The sequence below is a fragment of the Hydra vulgaris genome, chromosome 01 (assembly GCF_038396675.1).
Source record: "Hydra vulgaris chromosome 01, alternate assembly HydraT2T_AEP".
NCBI classification, from domain to species: Eukaryota; Metazoa; Cnidaria; class Hydrozoa; order Anthoathecata; family Hydridae; genus Hydra; species Hydra vulgaris.
Window position 1 is genome coordinate 35364151 of NC_088920.1, and position 20365 is coordinate 35384515.

The following is a 20365-nucleotide window of genomic DNA, read 5'->3' on the forward strand; positions in this document are numbered from 1 at the left end:
TAGTATAGGTTTTTTATGAACTATTATTTATTTTAACTCAAATTTAAAACAATTCTGTTGTTTAGAATATTCGCCATCAAGGACATTCGAAAAGAAAACTGATGTAATGATGTCAACATTTATTAAATGGAAAGTTGATAGAATATAGCTATAATATAGATACATAGCTATCTAAAAAAATTAAATATTTAATTTGAATAAAAAATATCAAGAAATATAAAAATGGTTAACCATTAATTAAGTTTACAGCGCAACATTTTAAAATACATATATATCAAAACAACGAAGCAAAACTAAGTCACTAAATTTTACTTCAATACTAAATCAATAAGAAATCAATCAATAAGTTTTTGTTTGATATTATTTTTTAATAACATAAATAGTTAAAAATAAAATCGAGATCTGACAATATACAAGAAGTTAGCAAGTATAAAAATCTACTTTGTTGAAGTAGTTTTTTTTGAGTGTGATACTAATTCAAACATTTTTTGACGAAAGAATTATGTAACAAATAAAAAAAGATATAAAAAACAAAAAGCTTTTTATGAGCATTGCCTTCAGCAATTTTCATGATCGCGCTTGCCGACGTTATCTCCAGCGCTTATAATCACGCTCGATGAAAACATATTCTAATTTTACGAGCGTGATATAACACGCTTGACGTTTTTATTCATCACAAACCCTGATTATCATTATTACTATTATTAACATTAATACAACTTTCAATTGAAATTGGTGCATGTAAATACTCATGAATTGTAGCAACTATATCAGACAGAGCAGTCAAGTTTTCAAAATTGGTATAAAGGAGAATTTGTTATATTGCCAGACCACATGGTATTTGCTCACTAAATATCTATACATTAAAATTATTCTCAAAATTAGACAGTGTGAATACATTTGAAATATTATAATTTATTTCCATCATCATAAATACATTTTAACATTAACTATTTACATTTTGAATGTCATACTTATACTCCCAAGTAACAGCTTAGCTTTTTCAATGACTGATTAATCGTATTTGAAGCATGGTTGACCTCTGGTCTGATCATTTAAAAAGAAATAATACTTGCTGATGTTCTATCCGGTTAAAACTTAGTTGAGTTAAAACTTGCTAATGAAAAGTGTCAGAATACATATTTATATTTTTTTAATGATTTTAATACATCACATTTTATATGATGTTAAAAATGAATTTAATTAAAAAAATTTGACAAATAGTGGCACAAGTTTGATTTTTTCTATTAAATACTTTGTTCAACAATTGTAAAGCTTTTTTAAACAGTTTTAAAAAGGTTTAATGAAACTATTCTCAAATAATGATAATATATGACTTAGAAATTGTTTATCTCTCACAAAATAAAAAATCTAACAATTACAATAAAAAAATTTGTACTAAAAAACTTTAAAAATTTAATCTATCGTCCAGTTACTAAGCAAACATACAAGTTGTTCCTTTTTACTTATTTTTTACTTAATATTATATGTTTTACTGCTTCATTATTTTTAAATAATCAAGCAGTAAAACATATTCTGTACTTTTTTGTTTTGTTTGCTTTATATGAATATATGTGGTCTAAAATAATAATGATTATAGTAATATTTTTTATAATATAAATGTGTGTATATATATATATATATATATATATATATATATATATATATATATATATATATATATATATATATATATATATATATATTATTAATAGATTTTAAATGGTGAGATGGCTGAAAATATTTTAACTTGTATTGTATTAAATGATGGGCAGCTAATGCCTCGGTTTGGTTTGGGATGCTTTAGTTTAAGTTCAGATGAAACCAAGCAAGCTGTTATAACTGCTGTTAAAGAAGGATATCGTCTTTTTGATACTGCAGTCTATTATAACAATGAAAGAGAAGTGGCTAAAACTCTTCAAAACAGTGGACTACATCGAAATGAATACTTTATAGTTACAAAGCTTCTCCCAAGTGAAAATAGTTACTTGGGTGCAAAGAAAAGCTTAAAAGATAGTTTGAGGAAAATGGAGTTAGATTTTGTTGATTTGTATCTTATTCATTCTCCATTAGACTGGGGCAAAACTTTTGACAATTCATCTGAACAGAATTTAATAGAAACATGGCAAGGTTTTTGTGAATTAAAAACTGAAGGATTAGCTAAGAGTATAGGTGTATCTAACTTCAACATTCAACATCTGCAAACAATAATTAACCAAGGAATGTTAGTTCCTGCTGTTAATCAAATTGAAATGCATCCTTGGAATCAATATGTAAGTTTTTTGTTTTATTTTGAAATATTGTAAATGATTAAAGTATTTTTAGTAACTCTCTTGCAAGTTTTTGAAGGAAAAATCAATTATTAATGATTGCTAATGTTACAAGTTATAAAGATTGATTAAAATCTATCAGTCTACAAATTGAAAGTTTTCTTGCTATCTTTTTTCTGATTGATAAACATTGTATATTGTTCAAAATTATTTAATATAATTTTGAACACACACTATTAGATACACACACTATTAGTGATTAGTCATTGGGCTGAGTTAATATAACAGCAACTTGAAAACAGAATGTTTCTCTACTCTTCAATATTGTCTTGGTCAGATCATAACAGGCTGGATAAATATTCCAGCAAGTCAATTCAATATTTTTAAAATAATTGTTTTGATAAAAAAGATTTAAGTTTATAGTTAATGTATTAAATAGTTATTATTACGCATTTTATAACTTATTAATTTATTTATTAAATAACTATAATTCATGAATAGTTTGTGAACAAATAAAATACAAATATGTCAATAAAACAACAAAATATCAGCAATAAAAATAGCCTGGTGAAAACTCATTTAGTTTGGTTTATTATTTAAATTTCTTTTGTTTTTAACATATTCTTTTTAGTAATTGTTTTTAATTGTGAAATTAATGCAGAGCTCGAGTTAACGCAAAAAAATTGATTTGCAAAAAAAATAAAGTTCCAACCCCCTACCCCTTGGGCTGCTTTGCAGTTAAGGGGGTTGCATTAGTATAAAATTGTATCTTTCCTACATCAGGCTTGGTCCGGAAGTGGGTGCGATTGCACTCTATTTCTGACCACGCAAATTATATTTAGTTGCGACAACTTGGCCAAGGCTTTTCAGATGTTTCGAGAACATTTAAATTTATATATGTTTCCATGTATGTCCGAAACTTCTTAACATGCTAAAACAATTAAATTCAGAAATAATCTTTTGTTATAAAATAACTTAATATCAGCAAAATGCTTTTAAACTAAGAGATGGTTTACTTTTAATGACCGTTTGTAAAAAGTTTTAATTTTATTTTTTAAATTATATAAAGTTAAGTAAGTTTTATTGAAAATTATAATAAATATTGTGTAAATATTAATATAGATGAGTTTTTTATTCTTTAAATATAAATCTCTTAAAAATGTTTGTTCAATCAATTTTATAAAAATAAGACTTTTAACAACAACTGCGTTTTCAGTAAAATTTAAAAAAAAATAATCATCAAAGTTAGTAAAATTAATAATCAAATAAACAAACAGGAATGTACAGGACTGAACTTTTGTTGTTCGGCTTTTATGACCTTATAAAGTTTACACCCCCCTCAAATTGAGGGGGCTGTAAACTTTATAAGGTCATAAAAGCCGAACAACAAGAGGTTATTGAATCAAATTTGAAATTTGTCAATGAATATAAATTAAGTTTAAGGTTGAAAAAAAATAACAAAATAATTTTACGAGCGTGATATAATACGCTTGACGTTTTTATTCAACAAATTTGACTCATTGCCCTTCTATTTGGGGCTTGAGGAGCTAACATTTTAGGGTTTTTGTTGTTCCCAGTCCCCAATCACCCCAATTTTTTGCATAGCATCCTCATTCCTTGTATATATAATATACTTAAATATGGAGTTTTCTTCATGTTTCAAAGTTGCTTGGCTCAAACATCAAAAAAAGTTGTCTATGGCCTTGATATATATAGTGAATTACAATGTGGATGAACACCGCGCCAGTAGGTCGAACAAAACATTAACATACATTCACATAAAGTGACTTATGGTGAACCAGCGCTGCGCCAGCAGTCCATACGGAACAAAAGTATACAAATATATTAAAAAGCCTACTCACTAAATACATCAGCGGTATTGTGAAGCAGTTCTGCTTACTCCTCATAAATATATTTTACCTTTTTAGTTTAACCATTTAAGTTTGATTTCTAATAATTTTATGCAATAAAAATGTACTTCTAATTTGCAAAAGGCAAAATAAAATCATAATTTACTTAGAATGTAATAAGCCTTTTATATATTAATTTATAATATATATTATAGTATAATAAGCCGGTAGACTTCAGTAAAATATAAAGTTATTAAATGTATACATAGTGTGCTGTTTGGAAACTGATCATTATAGACCGCTGCTTTAGGGGTCTGGCACATTATGGAATTTTTCAGACATTATAAAGACACTGCTGAAAGAAAAGGTCGTTATAATATTTTTATAGTAATGCAACTTGAATTATTTCTTTTGTTTATCTTACTTAAGAAGAATTGTTTTAAATATTTTAAATTTTGGAAACTACTCAAAGCATGAAATGGTTATAAAAATATATTTACTTTTTTATTTATTATATAATTATATTATTAATAAAGTAAATATATTTTTTATTTATATAATAAATAAAAAATATATTTACTTTTTTATTTATTATATAAAGATTTTAATAAAATTAACTACTGTTAGTTTTATTAAAATCTTATTGAAATACAACAATTTAATTACTTAAATAAAGAATTATACGCTTTGATAAATTGAAGTTTTGAAAATTAATCATAAATTGAAAATTTGTTTCTTTACTAAGCGATCATTAATAGTAATTTGTTACTTTTTATAAAAGTGTTGCTTAACTTTATGAAAAAATTATAAAGGAGAGTAGTTTAGAAATACTTTGTTCTAAAAAGTAATTTATTTTGTTTTAGTTAAGTTTTATTCTTCGTTAAGAATTCTTTTTTTAGTTAATATTTTTAGTAGTTCTATACCATCAAGTTAAGTTTTTCTTTGCGCTTTTTGAAATGTTCTCAAAGCATCTAAAAAGCTGTGGCCATGATGTCACAACTAAATATTATATGCGTGGTCAGATATAGAGTGCGATTGCACCTACTTCCTGACCAAGTCTGCTACATTAGTTCTTGATTGTTATTTTTTTAACATAATTTCTCTCGTATTTAAATATTTTCTTATAATTTTCTCGTTTAGCAGAGTTTAATATAGCCTAAGTTACTTATAAAATTTATAGCTCAAGTTATAATTTAAAGTTTAAATTACAGTTAAAGTGTAATTAGCAAGTTATAATGTAATGAGCAAGTAATACATTTAATACAATTAGAATATTACTTTTAGTAGTTGTTTTTATTTAACATGATACTTAAAATAATAAAAGTAAAAATGCAAATATTACAATAAACCACTTTTAATTAGCTATAATAAACTATTTAATTCAATCATGCTGACAATAAAACATGTTATTTTTCAAGAGTATTGAATTTTTATTGTAAAAAACTATAAAACAACAATAAAACAAACTGCAAAGTTGTTTTGACAATATAAAGAGCTTGTGTTGATGTTGAACAACTTCGTGACACCGGTTTATACAGTTTTATAGCATTAATAACATAAAACGCGTTTATAATAAAACAAAGTAAATCTAATAGAATTGATGTAATTAAATTAAAACATTATTGTCACTTTTTCACGTTTCACATGTTTGAAATGAGTAAGATCAAAGCAAAAAAAAAATTAAACACTGCGTTTTTTATAATTTATTGTTTCTTGATCTTGCGTACTATTAAAAGTTTAACTATAATAAATTAATTTTTTCATTCAAATGGTTTTTAAGTTGATGTTTGCATTCAATTTTTTCATTCAAATTGTTTTCCAATTAAAGTGAAAGAAAAATATTTGGTCTAATAAATCGAATTATATCTCCTTAAGTTTAAATATATGCTTAAATTATTTTTAGAAAAAAATTACTTTAAACAAAAGTAAAATAAATACAATGTTTCTATTTTCAAGAAACAAAAAATAATTAACTATTCAAACTATTTACGATTTAAATAAAACTTTCTTCCTCGCTTGCACTGTTCTAGCTAGATATACCTTTAACTCTCAGGAATGATCCTTGCTATGCCACTGTTTATTACGAAAGCCGCTGTAATTAAATTACGCTGCTGCAATTAAATTATTGAGCGTTAAATATCTTTTAAATTTTCCCTTTTTTTTTTTAATTTCAAGCTTCAATGGCAAAATTATTTGAGAATTTTAGAAGACTAAAGGTGTGCAAAGTTATATATTTTTCTGCTAAGTCAAAGAAAACTAAAGTTTGTTTTTCTTTTAAATTAGTTTTTAAATGTTGGAAGTAGTTAGCTTGACTCTTTGATTTAAAATGATTCTCTCATAAATTGCCTAACTGTTTATAAATCATTACAATGAATCTATCTAGGTAAAGGTAAAGTAAAGTTGCCAAGACTAAAGTAATTTAGAAGTTTGATTTTTAACATTGATAAAAATTAACTTTACTGATTTCATTTTTATAAAATAAAATTGCTGTAAATGTAATCAGGTAAAACCTTATTTAGAAGAAATTTATGAACAGATATGCTGCTATCTCAATTTTCTATGCTACAAGCCAATAGTTTTAAAATGCTTTTGTAATCAGCTATTTCTTGATGTTTTTAGTGCAAGAAGCTTTACATTTTGATGGTACTGACAAAAACAAACTGCATGAAGACCAAAAACACAACAGAAAAAAACTTAAAACTTATTTTTTTGCTTGTTTAAAGGATTACAATAATACCTTCAATGTTCATTTTCAAAAACAAATAAACTTTCGTTAAAAATTACAAAAAACTTCTATGGGACTTTGCTTCTTAAAGTATGTGGTTCTTGGTTTAGTTTAGACTTCTTTGAAAATTTTATTTTTTTAGACTTGCTAAATTTAATAAGATGAAACTGTTCAAATTTTATTAGCTTTTAAAAATAATAAAAAAAAACATTTTGCTAGAGAATAATTTTATGCAAAATAGACTATTACTTAAATGTATTTTCTCAAGAACTGTATTAGATATTAATCTAAAATTTTCAAAATATGCTTTTCTTATATATATACAAAGAAAAAAAAAATAAAGTTTTAGCAACCACCTCTGAGCGTGACTTGGGAATTCAAATTACCAATGATCTTAAAGTAGAAACCCAATCTATCATTGCCTCATGTAAAGCAAATCAAATGCTAGGCATCCTAAAACACACTTTCCAATCTCGTGATGCTTCTTTATGGAAACAACTCTATTCCTACATCTGTCCTTTACTTGAGTTTGCAATTCCAGCTTGCAACCCTCATTTGGTGAAGGATGAACAAACTGTTGAACTAATACAGTGCAGAGCCACAAAAATACCAGACAAACTGAAAAAGTTAGACTACGACTCCAGATGTTTACAACTTGGCCTATCTTCTCTTGTTGAACGTCGTAAACGAGGTGACCTCATCCAAAAATACAAAATTATTAATAACATCAACATACTCAACTGGTACTTTCCCCTCATCACAATTCCACCAAGAGCAAATCACAGAGAAAGACTTCACTTCGTTGTGAATTTAAAATAGTTATTAAAGCAGAGGTTTAAAAAGGAATTTTTTTTTTTTTTTTTTGGCATTCATTGATATTTTATTTGGTTGCAACCATTACACCAAGAATGCCAGGTCATGGTTTAGGGATTTATTCAGCTTCTTTAAAGATTTATCTATTATCAACAGGTTGTTGTTACCAGCAAAATGTGATATTTTTGGGTACCTTAACACATGTGTTTAAATCATTTATATAAGAAAAGAAAAGGACCCAAAGTTAAACCATGATTAAATATATAGACTTACAAGAATCTTTTTTACAGCCACTTTTAAAGATAGGCAACTTTAAATAAGTCAGGGTAATCGTGATTGAAAAGATTTATTTATTAAATTACTTCAAAGTTTGTTCAGTTCTTAAGATAAATATTTTTCAAAGAATGCTATTGGGTCCAGTTTTAGAGCTAAGAGTTGTATGTTTGTCTATTAGTCTATTAGAGTTGCATATTTGTTTATAAGAGTTGTATATTTGTCTATTTTTTGTGAATTAAATTTTGGTATAAAAAAATAGTCAGGATTTGGATTTTGACTTTCGCTATAAACACTTGTGACAATGTCATAATTTGTATTTATTTAAACACTTGTGACAATGTCACAATTTGTAATTATTTGTAAAATTCTACTATTTATATCCCATTGGATAAAATTGTGTGTAGCTTTACAAAATGCTTAAGTCAAAAAGAAGTTTGAGATAATCTAACTAAGTATCAAGCACAGTTGTGGTCTGTTGGAATACTGCATTTTTCAGTGTTTGATTATCTTGTAAAAGGGATATGGGATTCAAAACAGAGCACTATTGTGGTGTGCTGCAAATAGCATGGCAATAAAATTGTTCTAGAATTTGATGGTGCAATAGTTGAAGATGAAGCCTGGCTAGGAAGCATCAATTATGAGTTATAAGATAGCAGAAAGTATATTAACTCTATTGAGTTTGGCATTTAGGGAGCCCACAACGAGAACTATTGGTGAACAATTAAGTGTTAAGATTGAATGCACTTATAAATGTAAAATGTAATAATGCATAAAAAACTGTATAGATATACATAAAGACTATCAGCAAATAGAATTGTGGACCACAGCATAGTAAAATGTACAGCTACGAGGGCATAAATATGTCTGTATTATTTTGGTATAATTTAACACTAATGATTGAAATAAAACAAAACTACAAATTTGAAGTAAAACAAAAGACTACAAAAACTCAATTTTTTTAGTTAGTACTTTAACCAATAAAAGCAGTAACAAAATTTTTAAATTTGGACTGGAGAAGAAAAAAAGAAGTATTTTTACGAAAAGATAAAAATTATTAGATAGCAAACCTACGTTTCTCACTTGTGGTTGCCATTTAGTTTTTTGGGGGGCTATAGTTCTCTTATTTATTATCAGAGGTCATCTACCATAGGCATCATAAAGCCCAACTATTGGTTTATAGACTAAACTGAGTTTTCTGATAATTTATGGAATAGCAAGTAAGAAATAAATATTTATATTGGACCAGGTACAAATAGAGTGGAGAAAAATAGGTATTTCGCCCTATATTAATTGTGCCTAATTTATATTGACTAATTGTGGGTACAAATCCCTGGGTTTTTAGAATAAAATAGAATAGAAGTTTGTTGGATATAAATATTTCAAAAGTTACAGTATTAAATTTTTGTAACTTAATATGGGTACTGTTTACTAGACATTTTATAAACGCTTAACTCTGAATAAATATTTTAAGTTAAAAATTAATTTTTTTTTCAAACATTTTTCTGGTTTAATTTTTAAAATGAAAAAAAATATATATAATGATCTGATTGTATGAAAATAGTACATATCTATGTAAAAGAAAATAGTTTTGACTGCATATTGGTTGCATCTTTTTTCAAATTTTCTTTAATTTATTTTTATCATTATCATATCATTTTTCTCTTCTGTTTTTTCAATGTAGCAAACTCTTTTTTCTAGAGAGATACTGTGAGTTTTTGCAAAGATCATCAAATTGCAATAATGGCTTACTGTCCTCTTGCACGTGGTAAATTGTTTGACACGGAGAAGTGTGCTGTTATTTCACTACTTAGTGAAAAGTACTCTAAAACAAAAGGACAAATACTTCTTAGATGGGCTGTTCAAAAGGACTATATTCCCATTCCAAAATCAGTTAATCCTTTAAGAATTCATGAGAATTTTCAAGTGTTTAATTGGTCTTTGTCAAATGATGATATGATTGCTATTGATAAATTAGATGAAGGGCTGGAAATATCTATAGCAAGTCGCACTATGAAAAAATACTTTGAAAGTTGTAAATAATTTTTAATTTTTGTAAATAAAATTTGAAATAAATTAAATTGTAATGGCTGCTTGTTAATTTTTTTTAATTATTGTTAAATGCCAGTTGTTTGTTGAAAAAGAATTTTCCTAGCATTATGAGTTTTTTATTTAAATGACAAATTTTATTATTTGTTAACTTTTCTTAAAAATACTTTGGATTGACAAGTAAAAACGAAATTAAAAATAAAAATTTTTCATTTTTTATTTTATATACTTTAAAAAAATTATAAAAATAGTTTTAATCATTAAATGAATTAAAATTCAAAATTTAATGCTATTTAGAATTAAATAGATGTCTTTAAATTTTTGATTTAAATCAGACAAAAATTTTTTAAACAAAGCTTTTTTTGGAAGATTTACTAAACTATTTTGAAAATATTAAAGTTCAATACAAGTTTTCTGTTATCAAAAAAAATAAAGAAGCTGCAGAATCAGCAAACTCATGACTGTAGTGTATTTTTTAAATATTAGCAACTTAAGCTCTACTGGTTTTTTAGGAAAAGAATGTAACCATCAGATTTTTTTTGGAAAAATTTCATGTAATATGATATGCAAATGGTAATTCATGCTAGTTATAATATTTTAGTAGGATATTTATATAAGTAGGACATTTGATGTTTATTAAGTTCTGGCAGAAATGCTTTTAGGACTAAAAAATAATATAAATTTATGTGCTGATAATCAATAAGTTATACCTCATTAGTGTTATGTCAATTTGAGATTTTATTTTTTAAGAAATTTAATTTAACCTTTGTAGTTAGTTGCTACTGAATCATTATGAAGGCAGGATCTGGGCAAATTACGTTTTTTGGTACTTTTTTTTTCTTGTAAATATTCCAGATATAGTTAAAAAGAAGATTTTAACATGGTTTAAAATTTGCTCTCTTTTACTATATCTGAGTTATGAACAAGAAAAACATCAGTTATTTAATTAGATATCAGTTTATTAAAAGTTAGTTTTTATAATTTGTTTTTTCCTTTGTTATTGTTATATCATATACTTTTGTAGGTTTTTATTGAGCATATGTTTTTATTTTTATCTTCCATACCACCCAGCCTATTTATATTTCAATTGTTTCTATGTCTTTTGTTATGTTTATTTGTTTCTGTGTTTATTTGTTTTTATATTTATTCTATTATATTACTCATATTCATACATCTCCATAATTTTTTGTACTACAGGTACCTGTTTGATACAAAGTTTTAATTTTAATATTGTGAATTTATACCACAGTTATTTGTAATCATTTTTGCATTTATTATACAAAAGTATAATAATATAAAAATTTATATTTTTTATTTTTTATTTTATGTATTTGACAGTATTTTAACAAATATATTTTATTTAAATATATGAAATTTATATTAACTTAAGTTTAGATTGAAATAGAAATATTGGTTGTCCAATGGGTTTGAAATAATGGCAATTATTGATTTCGCACCACTAAGAATACCTTTGTATAGGCGGCTTCAAACCTTGGCTGTTGTATTATACTTCTATTCATTCTATTTTGGGGCGCTGCTTGGAGTTGGTGTTATTCTTCTGCTTCTGTTCAGTTCGTATTATCCTATTGCTTTGCTTTACCTTGGTTGGGCTTATCTATGGGATTCTGGCACTCCCAGTCACGGAGGTCGAAGATCAAACTTTATGAGAAGTTTGAAAATATGGAAATACTTTCGTGACTACTTTCCAATTCAGTTAATTAAAACTGTTGATCTTGACCCAAAAAATAATTACATATTTGGATACCATCCTCACGGAGTTTTATGTGCTGGAGCATTTGCATCATTTGCCACAGAAGCAACAGATTTTTCTACTGTTTTTCCTGGAATTACACCTCATTTATTGCCTTTAATGGGTATTTTGTTTATTGTTGTTGTTTTTGTTTACATATGTATGTATATATATATATATATATATATATATATATATATATATATATATATATATATATATATATATATATATATATATATATATATATATACATACAATGTGTGTATATATATATACATACATACATACATACATACATACATACATACAATGTGTGTGTTTGTGTGTGTGTGTGTGTGTGTGTGTGTGTGTGTGTGTGTGTGTGTGTATATATATATATATATATATGTATATATATATATGAACACACACATTGTATTATGTTTAGCGCTATTTAAGCCACCATTGTTTCGTGATTATATTATGAGTTCGGGTATGTGCAATGTTTCACGCGAAAGTTGTGAGTATATATTGACAAAAAAAGGTCCGGGAAATTCTATATGTGTGGTTGTTGGAGGTGCAGCAGAAGCATTCAACGCACATCCATATGAAGACTATGTTCTTATTATTAAACCTAGAAAGGGCTTTATTAAACTTGCTATTAGAACAGGGTTTGTTTATTTTTTATTTATTAATATTTTGGTCAAACTAAGTTTGATTGATGTTTTAAAACTTGGTTCTGAATCAAGCTTTTGGGATTTATCTTTTTTTTTTCTGTCTTGAAATTTTTTTTTCTGTGTTTAATATTTTTAGTTATTTTACATATTTTTTATTAAGAATAATTTATAATTATTTGTCTTGTTTCACATTTTTGAAGCTAATGGTTTGGGAACTGTAAAAGTGGAGCTGTATACGTAAGGCACGTAGAACAGTCGATCCTGGCTTCTGAGCAACTGCTCCATATGTCTAAAGTATATCACGATGCTTATATACAAGAATACCATTACAAAGGTGTAAGCGAATATATATTTTTAAATATTTCCGATTTTTTAGAAGTCATTTGGTTCCTGTGTTTGCTTTTGGTGAAAATAATTTATTCAATCAAGTAAAAAACCCTCGCGGTTCAATGCTGCGTAAGATACAAGAAAAGGTTCAAAGTCTTGTTGCATTCGCACCAGTGTTGTTTTATGGTAGAGGAATATTTCAATACAATTTTGGACTCATACCACATAGGCGACCAGTAAATATAGTTGGTATGTCATTTTAAATAATTTTCGTTTTTAAATTAACGTAATTATGTTACGACCTTTTTTATTTCTATTTTTAATTTTTAATTAAGTTTTTTGGTTTTTATTTTCCTGAGCTCACTTTATCATCTTATTACACTCACATATTTTACAATTATAATTTCTATTTTGAATTCGTTTTTTTTAAAAGTTGGTTCGCCGATCCCAGTGGTTAAGTCAGAAAATCCTACTTACGAAGACATTCAAATACTGCAGGATACATACATCAATAGTTTGGTGAAGCTCTTTGAAGAAAATAAGCATCGATATGAAAAGAGAACGGATATCAAACTTGTTATAGAATAAGCTCTGTTTAAAATGTTAGATATTAAACATTTTCAAATATTTAAAAAACTAATAAATAAAGGACGATATTTATCGATCATATATAACAGTAAATGAAAATAAATTTTGTTAAATGAGAACGTAATTGGAAGAAAATAGGCACGTTGCAAATAGTTTTTAAAAAGTAAATCCTTAAATGAGAGAAGCACTTCTTATAAGTGAGCGGGAAATTAATAATTTTTTTTTTATTAATTTAGTTTGATATCAGTTTTAAACGGGTATTTAATGTGCTTACTGAGAAATCAAGAGGCTTGTTATGTTGTGATTTTTTATATATATTTTTTTATATTTAAAAACTAATTATAATATTGATGATTTTTTTTTTTGGAATGAATTGGTTTATTTACGGTATCTCAGTAGCGTAACCATGATGTTGACTTCGGTTTCTGTTATGAGTAATGGTTTGTAATAACATGTAATAAAATGTTCATTTGATCAAGTTTTATCTTCATGTAACTAATAATTTTAAACAAATTTACCAAATCAATGCGTGTTGGGCTACTGCAACGCGAAGGAATAATTTGATTTATAGATTACATTTTTTTTTTATAAAGAAATTTATAATTAAATTTATCAAATGTTATTTGTAAAGATATATTAATGTTAAATTAAACCTCTAAATTTTACAAAGTTTTATAAAGTTTCCTAAACTAAGTCTATGAAATTGACTATAAGAATAATCGCGCATTCCTAACCCAATAGGAGACTGGATGATTTGAAAAAAAGGTAGTTGTTTTGTGGAAGCTTTTTTTGGCTATTTGATGGGCAAATATTGGATCAATTTCGACACCACTAAAATGTTATTAACCTCGTATAATATTTTCATTGACGATTTTTCATCAACTCTCGTTGACTGTCGTGTAATACTCATCATGTAGCCTGCCCAGTTTAGGCAATTTAGGATTGTTATCTAAACTAAAAAAACTAAACTGCATGTCATATAAGATCAAGATTTATTTCATGACTTTCAATACTTTTTATATTCACGTAATACTTAAAACTTGAATTTTATTTAACGTTTCAATTACTCGATTTTATGCAATGACGTCAAAGTCTAATGACGTAAAATTGTTTCGTTGCAAACAAAAGAAATTAGCGTTTTTAGCGGCGTTAACGCTCGATCTAATTATCTTTTAAAAACAAAAAACTTTATGAAGTTTTTCCCGGCCAATACGGCTAAGGAGCATTCATAAAGTATGTAAGCAGCAATTGATATACGACCCCTTCCCCTTATATGCACCTGTATGCTTTTAACCCACCCACCTCATTCTTCCTCGTAAGTACGTGTTGTTTGTTAAATTGTCCCACACCCTTTTCCAAAGAGAAAAAAAATTTTAGTACATTGAAAATAAAACAACTTTAAGCTAATTCGACATTACTCTGTTACATAGTAATAATTTTTTAAACATGAATTTGATTTTTTAAAAGAGTACGAGAGCCAATTTGTGTACATACCCGTTTTTGCACATAGTTGTCCAAAAATGGGTACTAACTTCATCGAAAACAAAATCTCTTAGAGATTCTTTAGGTATTTGGAATCAATTTAAGGAAAAATAAAATCTTTTAATTACGTTCGCAGAAGAAAAATGTGTTTCCATTAAAAAACTTTTCTTAGCCTTATTAAGCCCTTTGTTGGCCTTGTTGCAAACATCTCCAACCAATATCTGTAAGGGTCATGTCGAATTTCTATTCCTTCTTTGATGAAAATTAAAATTTGGCAGCAAAAAAGTTTATACTTTTTCAGGCTGTGATAAAATTACATATGATTATTTTAGAATATTTTTTAAAAATTGATTACTTGTTTTAAATTAATTGAACTATAGTTGCTCTCACTTTTTGATGGACCAGTTCTATTTTATTGATAGTGAACTCCAATAATGTAAACAATTTTTCTATTAAATACTTTAATTTTAAGCTGAGTAATAAGACTAATTGATTGTATTTGTCAAAAAATGCCTAACGGATGATGCGGAAGTTATCGGACAAAATAAAAACGTCAATAACTTATTTATAAATAAAAAAACAAACTACTATTATATTTTTTTAAAATAAAGCATTTATCTTTTAATAAAAATATATTATTTTTTTATATGAAAAAAACACCACCATCAGCAATTGATCTCAATTTTTCTCTGACGCCTTTTATATGCGACTGTAAAAAGTTTAAATCAATTTCTTGTAGTTTTAGTTTAATGCGATCAATCAAAACTTGCTCTGTTGAAGCTTGCCAATCTCCCTCGTAAACCTTCTGTGCCAAATGTCCCCAAAAAATTTCAATTGGTCCTGCTTGTGACACATTTGGGGGATTGGATTCTTTATCAACGTAATAGACATATTAGTCCATCCAATTTAGAGAATCTTTAGAGTAATGAGAACTTGCTAAATCTGGCCAAAATAAATAGTCAAAGTCTCCATGATACTTGGGAATAAATGGAAGAAGTCGTTTTTCTAAACATTCATTAATATAGATTGATTAATATAGATTGCTACAGCCTTGGAAGTGCGAAACAATGGCTCGGACATACCACGGTCAGATAAGGCTATCCACATTAAAAATTTTCTTGGAAATTTCTCTTTTCCTATAAAACGAACACTTTCTGGGCATGTCTTTTTGTTGTTTGTGTAGTATCCAGAATTTCCAGGCATGTTGTCCCCTGCAAAACAAAAGTATTTTTCGTCAGAGATGGCTAGAAGCGATTTTGTGTTATAGAGTTGGTTAACTAGTTTCCTGCTTCTTTTCTTTGCCTTTATTTGTTGTTCTATAGTGTATTTTGGAGTCTTTTCACGTTTTCTATATTTAATATTCATTTTTTTTAACTGACGACCAATTGTCGATTGATTTACACCGAATTTAATACCTATTTTTCTCTGACTGACCCCCTTTTGATTGTTGACAAGTCTCGTTAATTTGGCTTTCTTTTCTCCAGTCCAGGATGTCGGACAACCAGGGTGCTTTCTATCAGAAAAAGATTGAACAGTTTCAAGTCTTTTTAGGTTATCATATATTATACTTCGAGCAAATCCTTCCTTTTCAAAATGATTTACGATTAATTTTTTTTTATATTAGGTTTATTTACAAAAAATATTTTTAGTCGCTTTCGAAAAGATTCTCGTTCAGCTGCATTTAACCTCATTTTACCTCATTTTTGACTAATTATTATGCTCAAATAATGAAATTAGGATTTGTCCGATAAATTCCGCATCACCCGTTGATTCAGCAAAAACTCTCAATGGTTGCAGTCAGGGGTGGTGCCAGCATTTTTTGGTCTTCAAGGTATCTAATTAACATGGAGCAAACTCCAAACATTTATACGTTTATAATAAGAATAAATCAAATAAGGATGCTTTGCATAAAATTGCGATGATTGGAGCCTGGGAACAAAAAAGGCTCAAATTTTTAGCTTCCCACCCCCCTGCCCCAAACGAGAAGCAACAAGTTGATGAAATATTTTTTGTACTATTTTTAACTAGACTTATATTCGAGAAATTTTAAGTTTCATAGTACAATTTCTCATAATTACTCAAAAATTATGACCATATAAAATTTGCAACCTCCTCAAATTGAGGAGGTTTAAACTTTATATAGTCATGTTTTTTAAACGCTAAAATATTTTACTATGAAATTTAAAATTTATCGATGAATATAAGTCTAGTTGAAAATAGTTTAAAAAATATTTCATCAACTTGTTGCTCTCATGTTTGGGGAAGGGGGTGCTAAAACTTTGGGGCTTTTTTGTTTCCAGGCTCCAATCATCGCAACTTTTTGCAAAGCATCCTTATTTGACATAAGTATAAACATATAATTGTTTGGAGTTTGCTCCATGTCTGGAAGATAGATATCCCGAAGACCAAAAAATGCTGGCGCCACCTCTGCACAGTGGGCCAGTGACTGGACAAAAGTATAAAAACTAAAATCAGAATTTTGATGCCTAAATGGTGTCGAACCTATTTAAAGACATTATAAAACAATTTAAAACCGTTTATATACACTTAAAGTTTTAATGAATATACTAATGCTGTGGTTAAAGTAAATGTAAATTAGAAAAAAAAAATTATAAAGAGAAAACTGTTGTTTAAAAAATCGAGGGAAATAAATAAAATTTACATAAAATATTGCGCTTTTTAAAATATTATATTATAACTCTATATATTATCTAGATTTTAGTTGTTAGACTAAGATTGGTATGTAATTAACATATTTATAGCAAATTTAAGTATGCTTAATCTGTTATATTTTAATGTCTAACTTTTGCTTTTAATTGACAATATTTTTTTTTATTGCTACATCTTGCTTTTATACTCAGATATTTTAAAGCTTATATATGTTTGCTTTAATAATTTCATAAATCTGGCTGCCACTAGGCGCCACTTAGGTTTTCTTTTACGTTTGAACTCTTTTACCTAACAAAAAATCTGTAATTGCGCTCAAAAATTTTTATTTGCACAAAATTTTAAAAAACGTGGAAAACATATAATCCGGTCTTAGTCATACAAAACGTATTACTGAACAATAATATATATATATTTTTTATTTTTTTATTATTTTATATATTTAAATTTTGTTCTTATTTATTTAGCGCTTGTCAAACCAAATTGATTTAATAATCTATTTTGGTTGCTTTGGTTGTGGCTACTCATTTTAGATGTTAAAATGCTGTTTTTATTAAGGCTTCATGAGTGTCACAAGAAGCAAAATTCACTAATTTATTTGACTCAACAGTCTTTTGTTTATTTATTTTGATTATGTTAAGAGATGGATTCAAAGTAAACTAACCGGTGCAAGGTTTATTATAAAGAATTCAGTTTGGCTTGAAAATGATTTTAATACCACATTAATGAAGAATATTAAAAATAAACAACTCGGCAGACCTACATTATCATTTCAAGAATCATGATTAAAAACAAAGAAAAGTTGCAACTTTGTCAACTTTGAATTCTTGTGAATTATTGTTTGCTAAGCTTGTACTACTTATAGATTACATTGTCAAAGATTTTTGATGATTGTGAATGCATGGGAACAATATAAACATACAAATTTTAAAAATTCTGCAGACGCTCGTAAAATCTGTTAATTAGAAAAACTAATTAATTAAGTTAGAATACAATTTTGTTCCTCAGGAAAACAAGTTTATCTAGCAATGTGTCATATTAAACTTAAATAAGTTTTGCTTTTCACGAGCAAGGGTCTCATAATAAAACAGGTGCTAAATAGTGTACATAGCGCAAATAAAACATATGCAACTAATATAAGTTAGTTGCTGCTAAGCAAAATTAGGTATCCATAGCAACTAAATAAAAAATATATTCACGTTTTTAAAAAGCGCGACCTCATATTGGTACTTATATAAAATATGGTAAACATAGCACTCGTAAAAATATCTCCAAATACCAAAACTAGATTTTCCGAAATTTAGTACCCATAGCAACGAATTAAAAAAATAACACTTTCATAAGAAGCGCAGACATCATATTATTACTTATCCTAATTTTAGTCAATATAGCCCTAATATTAAATTAGTTATGAATTTTGTCCAGTAAAAGTGAATTCTGGCCCACTGTGCTCTGGTTGTAGTTACTCTCGTGCTTTCAATTGCATATTTGTTTGGTGGTTCAATCTCAAAGAAGATCTGTCACAGATTGAATTTGATATACTGAATCAAAATACAAAACTGACCTGAAAACTGACTATATCAAAGCTTCCATTCTTTCATATATATAATATAGGCGATAATATATGTTTATTTATGTCTTACTTATCAATATCTTTTTTATTTATACATAACCACGTCATATTACATGGGTGACGACTTTTTTTTCTTAAAAAAGTCCTCTATATCTATCTTCTTTAAAAAAGGTCCTTTAGAAAAAAAGTGGCAACCCCCTCCCCCCCTTCCCTCCTACCTCCTTCCCTTCTTTCCCCGTGTCATAGGCCCTGTATCACGTCAAATCTGAGAACCATTTGAGAGTCATGTTTTCATAGGTAAAAAATTTCTAGTTTTCTTTACTTCCTTCATCATCCGAGCATTGTCTTTTTGTAACTCTTTTTTTTTAACTCAGGTATTTTCTTATATGTTAAATTCATGAAATGCTTTACATATCTAGTAGAAACAATTATATTGTTTACTCTCTGCTTTAAAAAACTGTTTTGTTAAACCTATCTTTACATAGAGTGGTAAAAATACAATTTATTAATGCAAATCAAGAGTTTCTTCCCAGCTGCCACATCTACTTTTACTTTCGGAATTAAAACCTGTATAGACACGTGTTTGTCACGATCCTGACGAAAACCAAAAGCACGATTATTTCCCGGGCCGTTTTACACAAGTTTAACACGTCTTTTTTGTGATATTTAAGTCAAATTTAAAATTCGCGTGCTGTGTCAGTCGCAGTGAACCTCTGGTTTCACATTCTTTACAAAAATTTAGTATTATATAATACGTTTCCGTGACAGTGAAACCAATAATATTTTAACTGGTGTTTTTATAGTTAATTTCACGGAATGGAAACCGTTCTTGGCATGTGTAATTCTTTTTGTTTTAGAAGGTTTCAAACGCGCAACAGAAACCAAGAGTAACTTTTTTCTGAGTTGTGCCGGCTGGGTTAATAATGTTTTTAGCTTCTTTTTTTTTTTTTTTTTTTTTAGGTATGTGGGGTAGATAACTTTCAAATATGGAGCAAAGTTCAAACTTGTGTACGTTTATGCTTAAATAAAATGAAAAGACTCAGCAAAAATTGCATTGTTATGAAACTTTTTTATTATATTTTTTTTTTGTCAAAATATGTCAATTGCAAAACTTAAAAAAAGCTTAAAAACACCTTAACGATAAGTTTATTTTAGATTTCTCAGCTACTTGCAAGCAGGGTCGTAGAGGGGTGTAGTGCCCTCTACGAAAACCTTAATTAAAACTTTATCGGCAAAACGCGACCTCAGAGACTCCAAAATATGCTATTGAACAATAATGGCAAAAAAAAAGGAAACTTGTTAGCCAGCTTTATAATACGAAATCACTTTTTGTCATCAA

At 27.3% G+C, this 20365-nt stretch overlaps 2 protein-coding genes across 2 annotated transcripts; both read left to right on the plus strand.

The window, feature by feature from the left end:
- Positions 1-1710: 1710 nt before the first annotated feature.
- LOC100199167 (2,5-diketo-D-gluconic acid reductase A) lies at positions 1711-10088 on the plus strand. Its single transcript, XM_065787989.1, has 2 exons — positions 1711-2273; positions 9633-10088. The coding sequence occupies exons 1-2, from the start codon at positions 1731-1733 to the stop codon at positions 9972-9974; spliced, it is 885 nt and encodes a 294-aa protein (XP_065644061.1). The 5' UTR covers positions 1711-1730; the 3' UTR covers positions 9975-10088.
- A 1245-nt stretch (positions 10089-11333) lies between these two features.
- Positions 11334-13653, plus strand: LOC100213541 (2-acylglycerol O-acyltransferase 1). The gene is made up of 4 exons (XM_065787990.1): positions 11334-11854; positions 12161-12383; positions 12766-12965; positions 13150-13653. Exons 1-4 carry the CDS (start codon positions 11416-11418, stop codon positions 13302-13304), a joined length of 1017 nt encoding a protein of 338 aa, XP_065644062.1. The 5' UTR covers positions 11334-11415; the 3' UTR covers positions 13305-13653.
- The last annotated feature ends 6712 nt before the right edge of the window (positions 13654-20365 follow it).

Bases quoted from the DNA above. Each gene is read 5' to 3' on its own strand.
- LOC100199167 (XM_065787989.1), top strand. From the start codon at position 1,731: ATGGCTGAAAATATTTTAACTTGTATTGTATTAAATGATGGGCAGCTA. The intron at 2,274-9,632 runs GTAAGTTTTTTG...TCTTTTTTCTAG, and splicing joins TGCATCCTTGGAATCAATAT to AGAGATACTGTGAGTTTTTG.
- LOC100213541 (XM_065787990.1), top strand. From the start codon at position 11,416: ATGGCAATTATTGATTTCGCACCACTAAGAATACCTTTGTATAGGCGG. The intron at 11,855-12,160 runs GTATTTTGTTTA...TATTATGTTTAG, and splicing joins TCATTTATTGCCTTTAATGG to CGCTATTTAAGCCACCATTG. The intron at 12,384-12,765 runs GTTTGTTTATTT...CCGATTTTTTAG, and splicing joins AAACTTGCTATTAGAACAGG to AAGTCATTTGGTTCCTGTGT.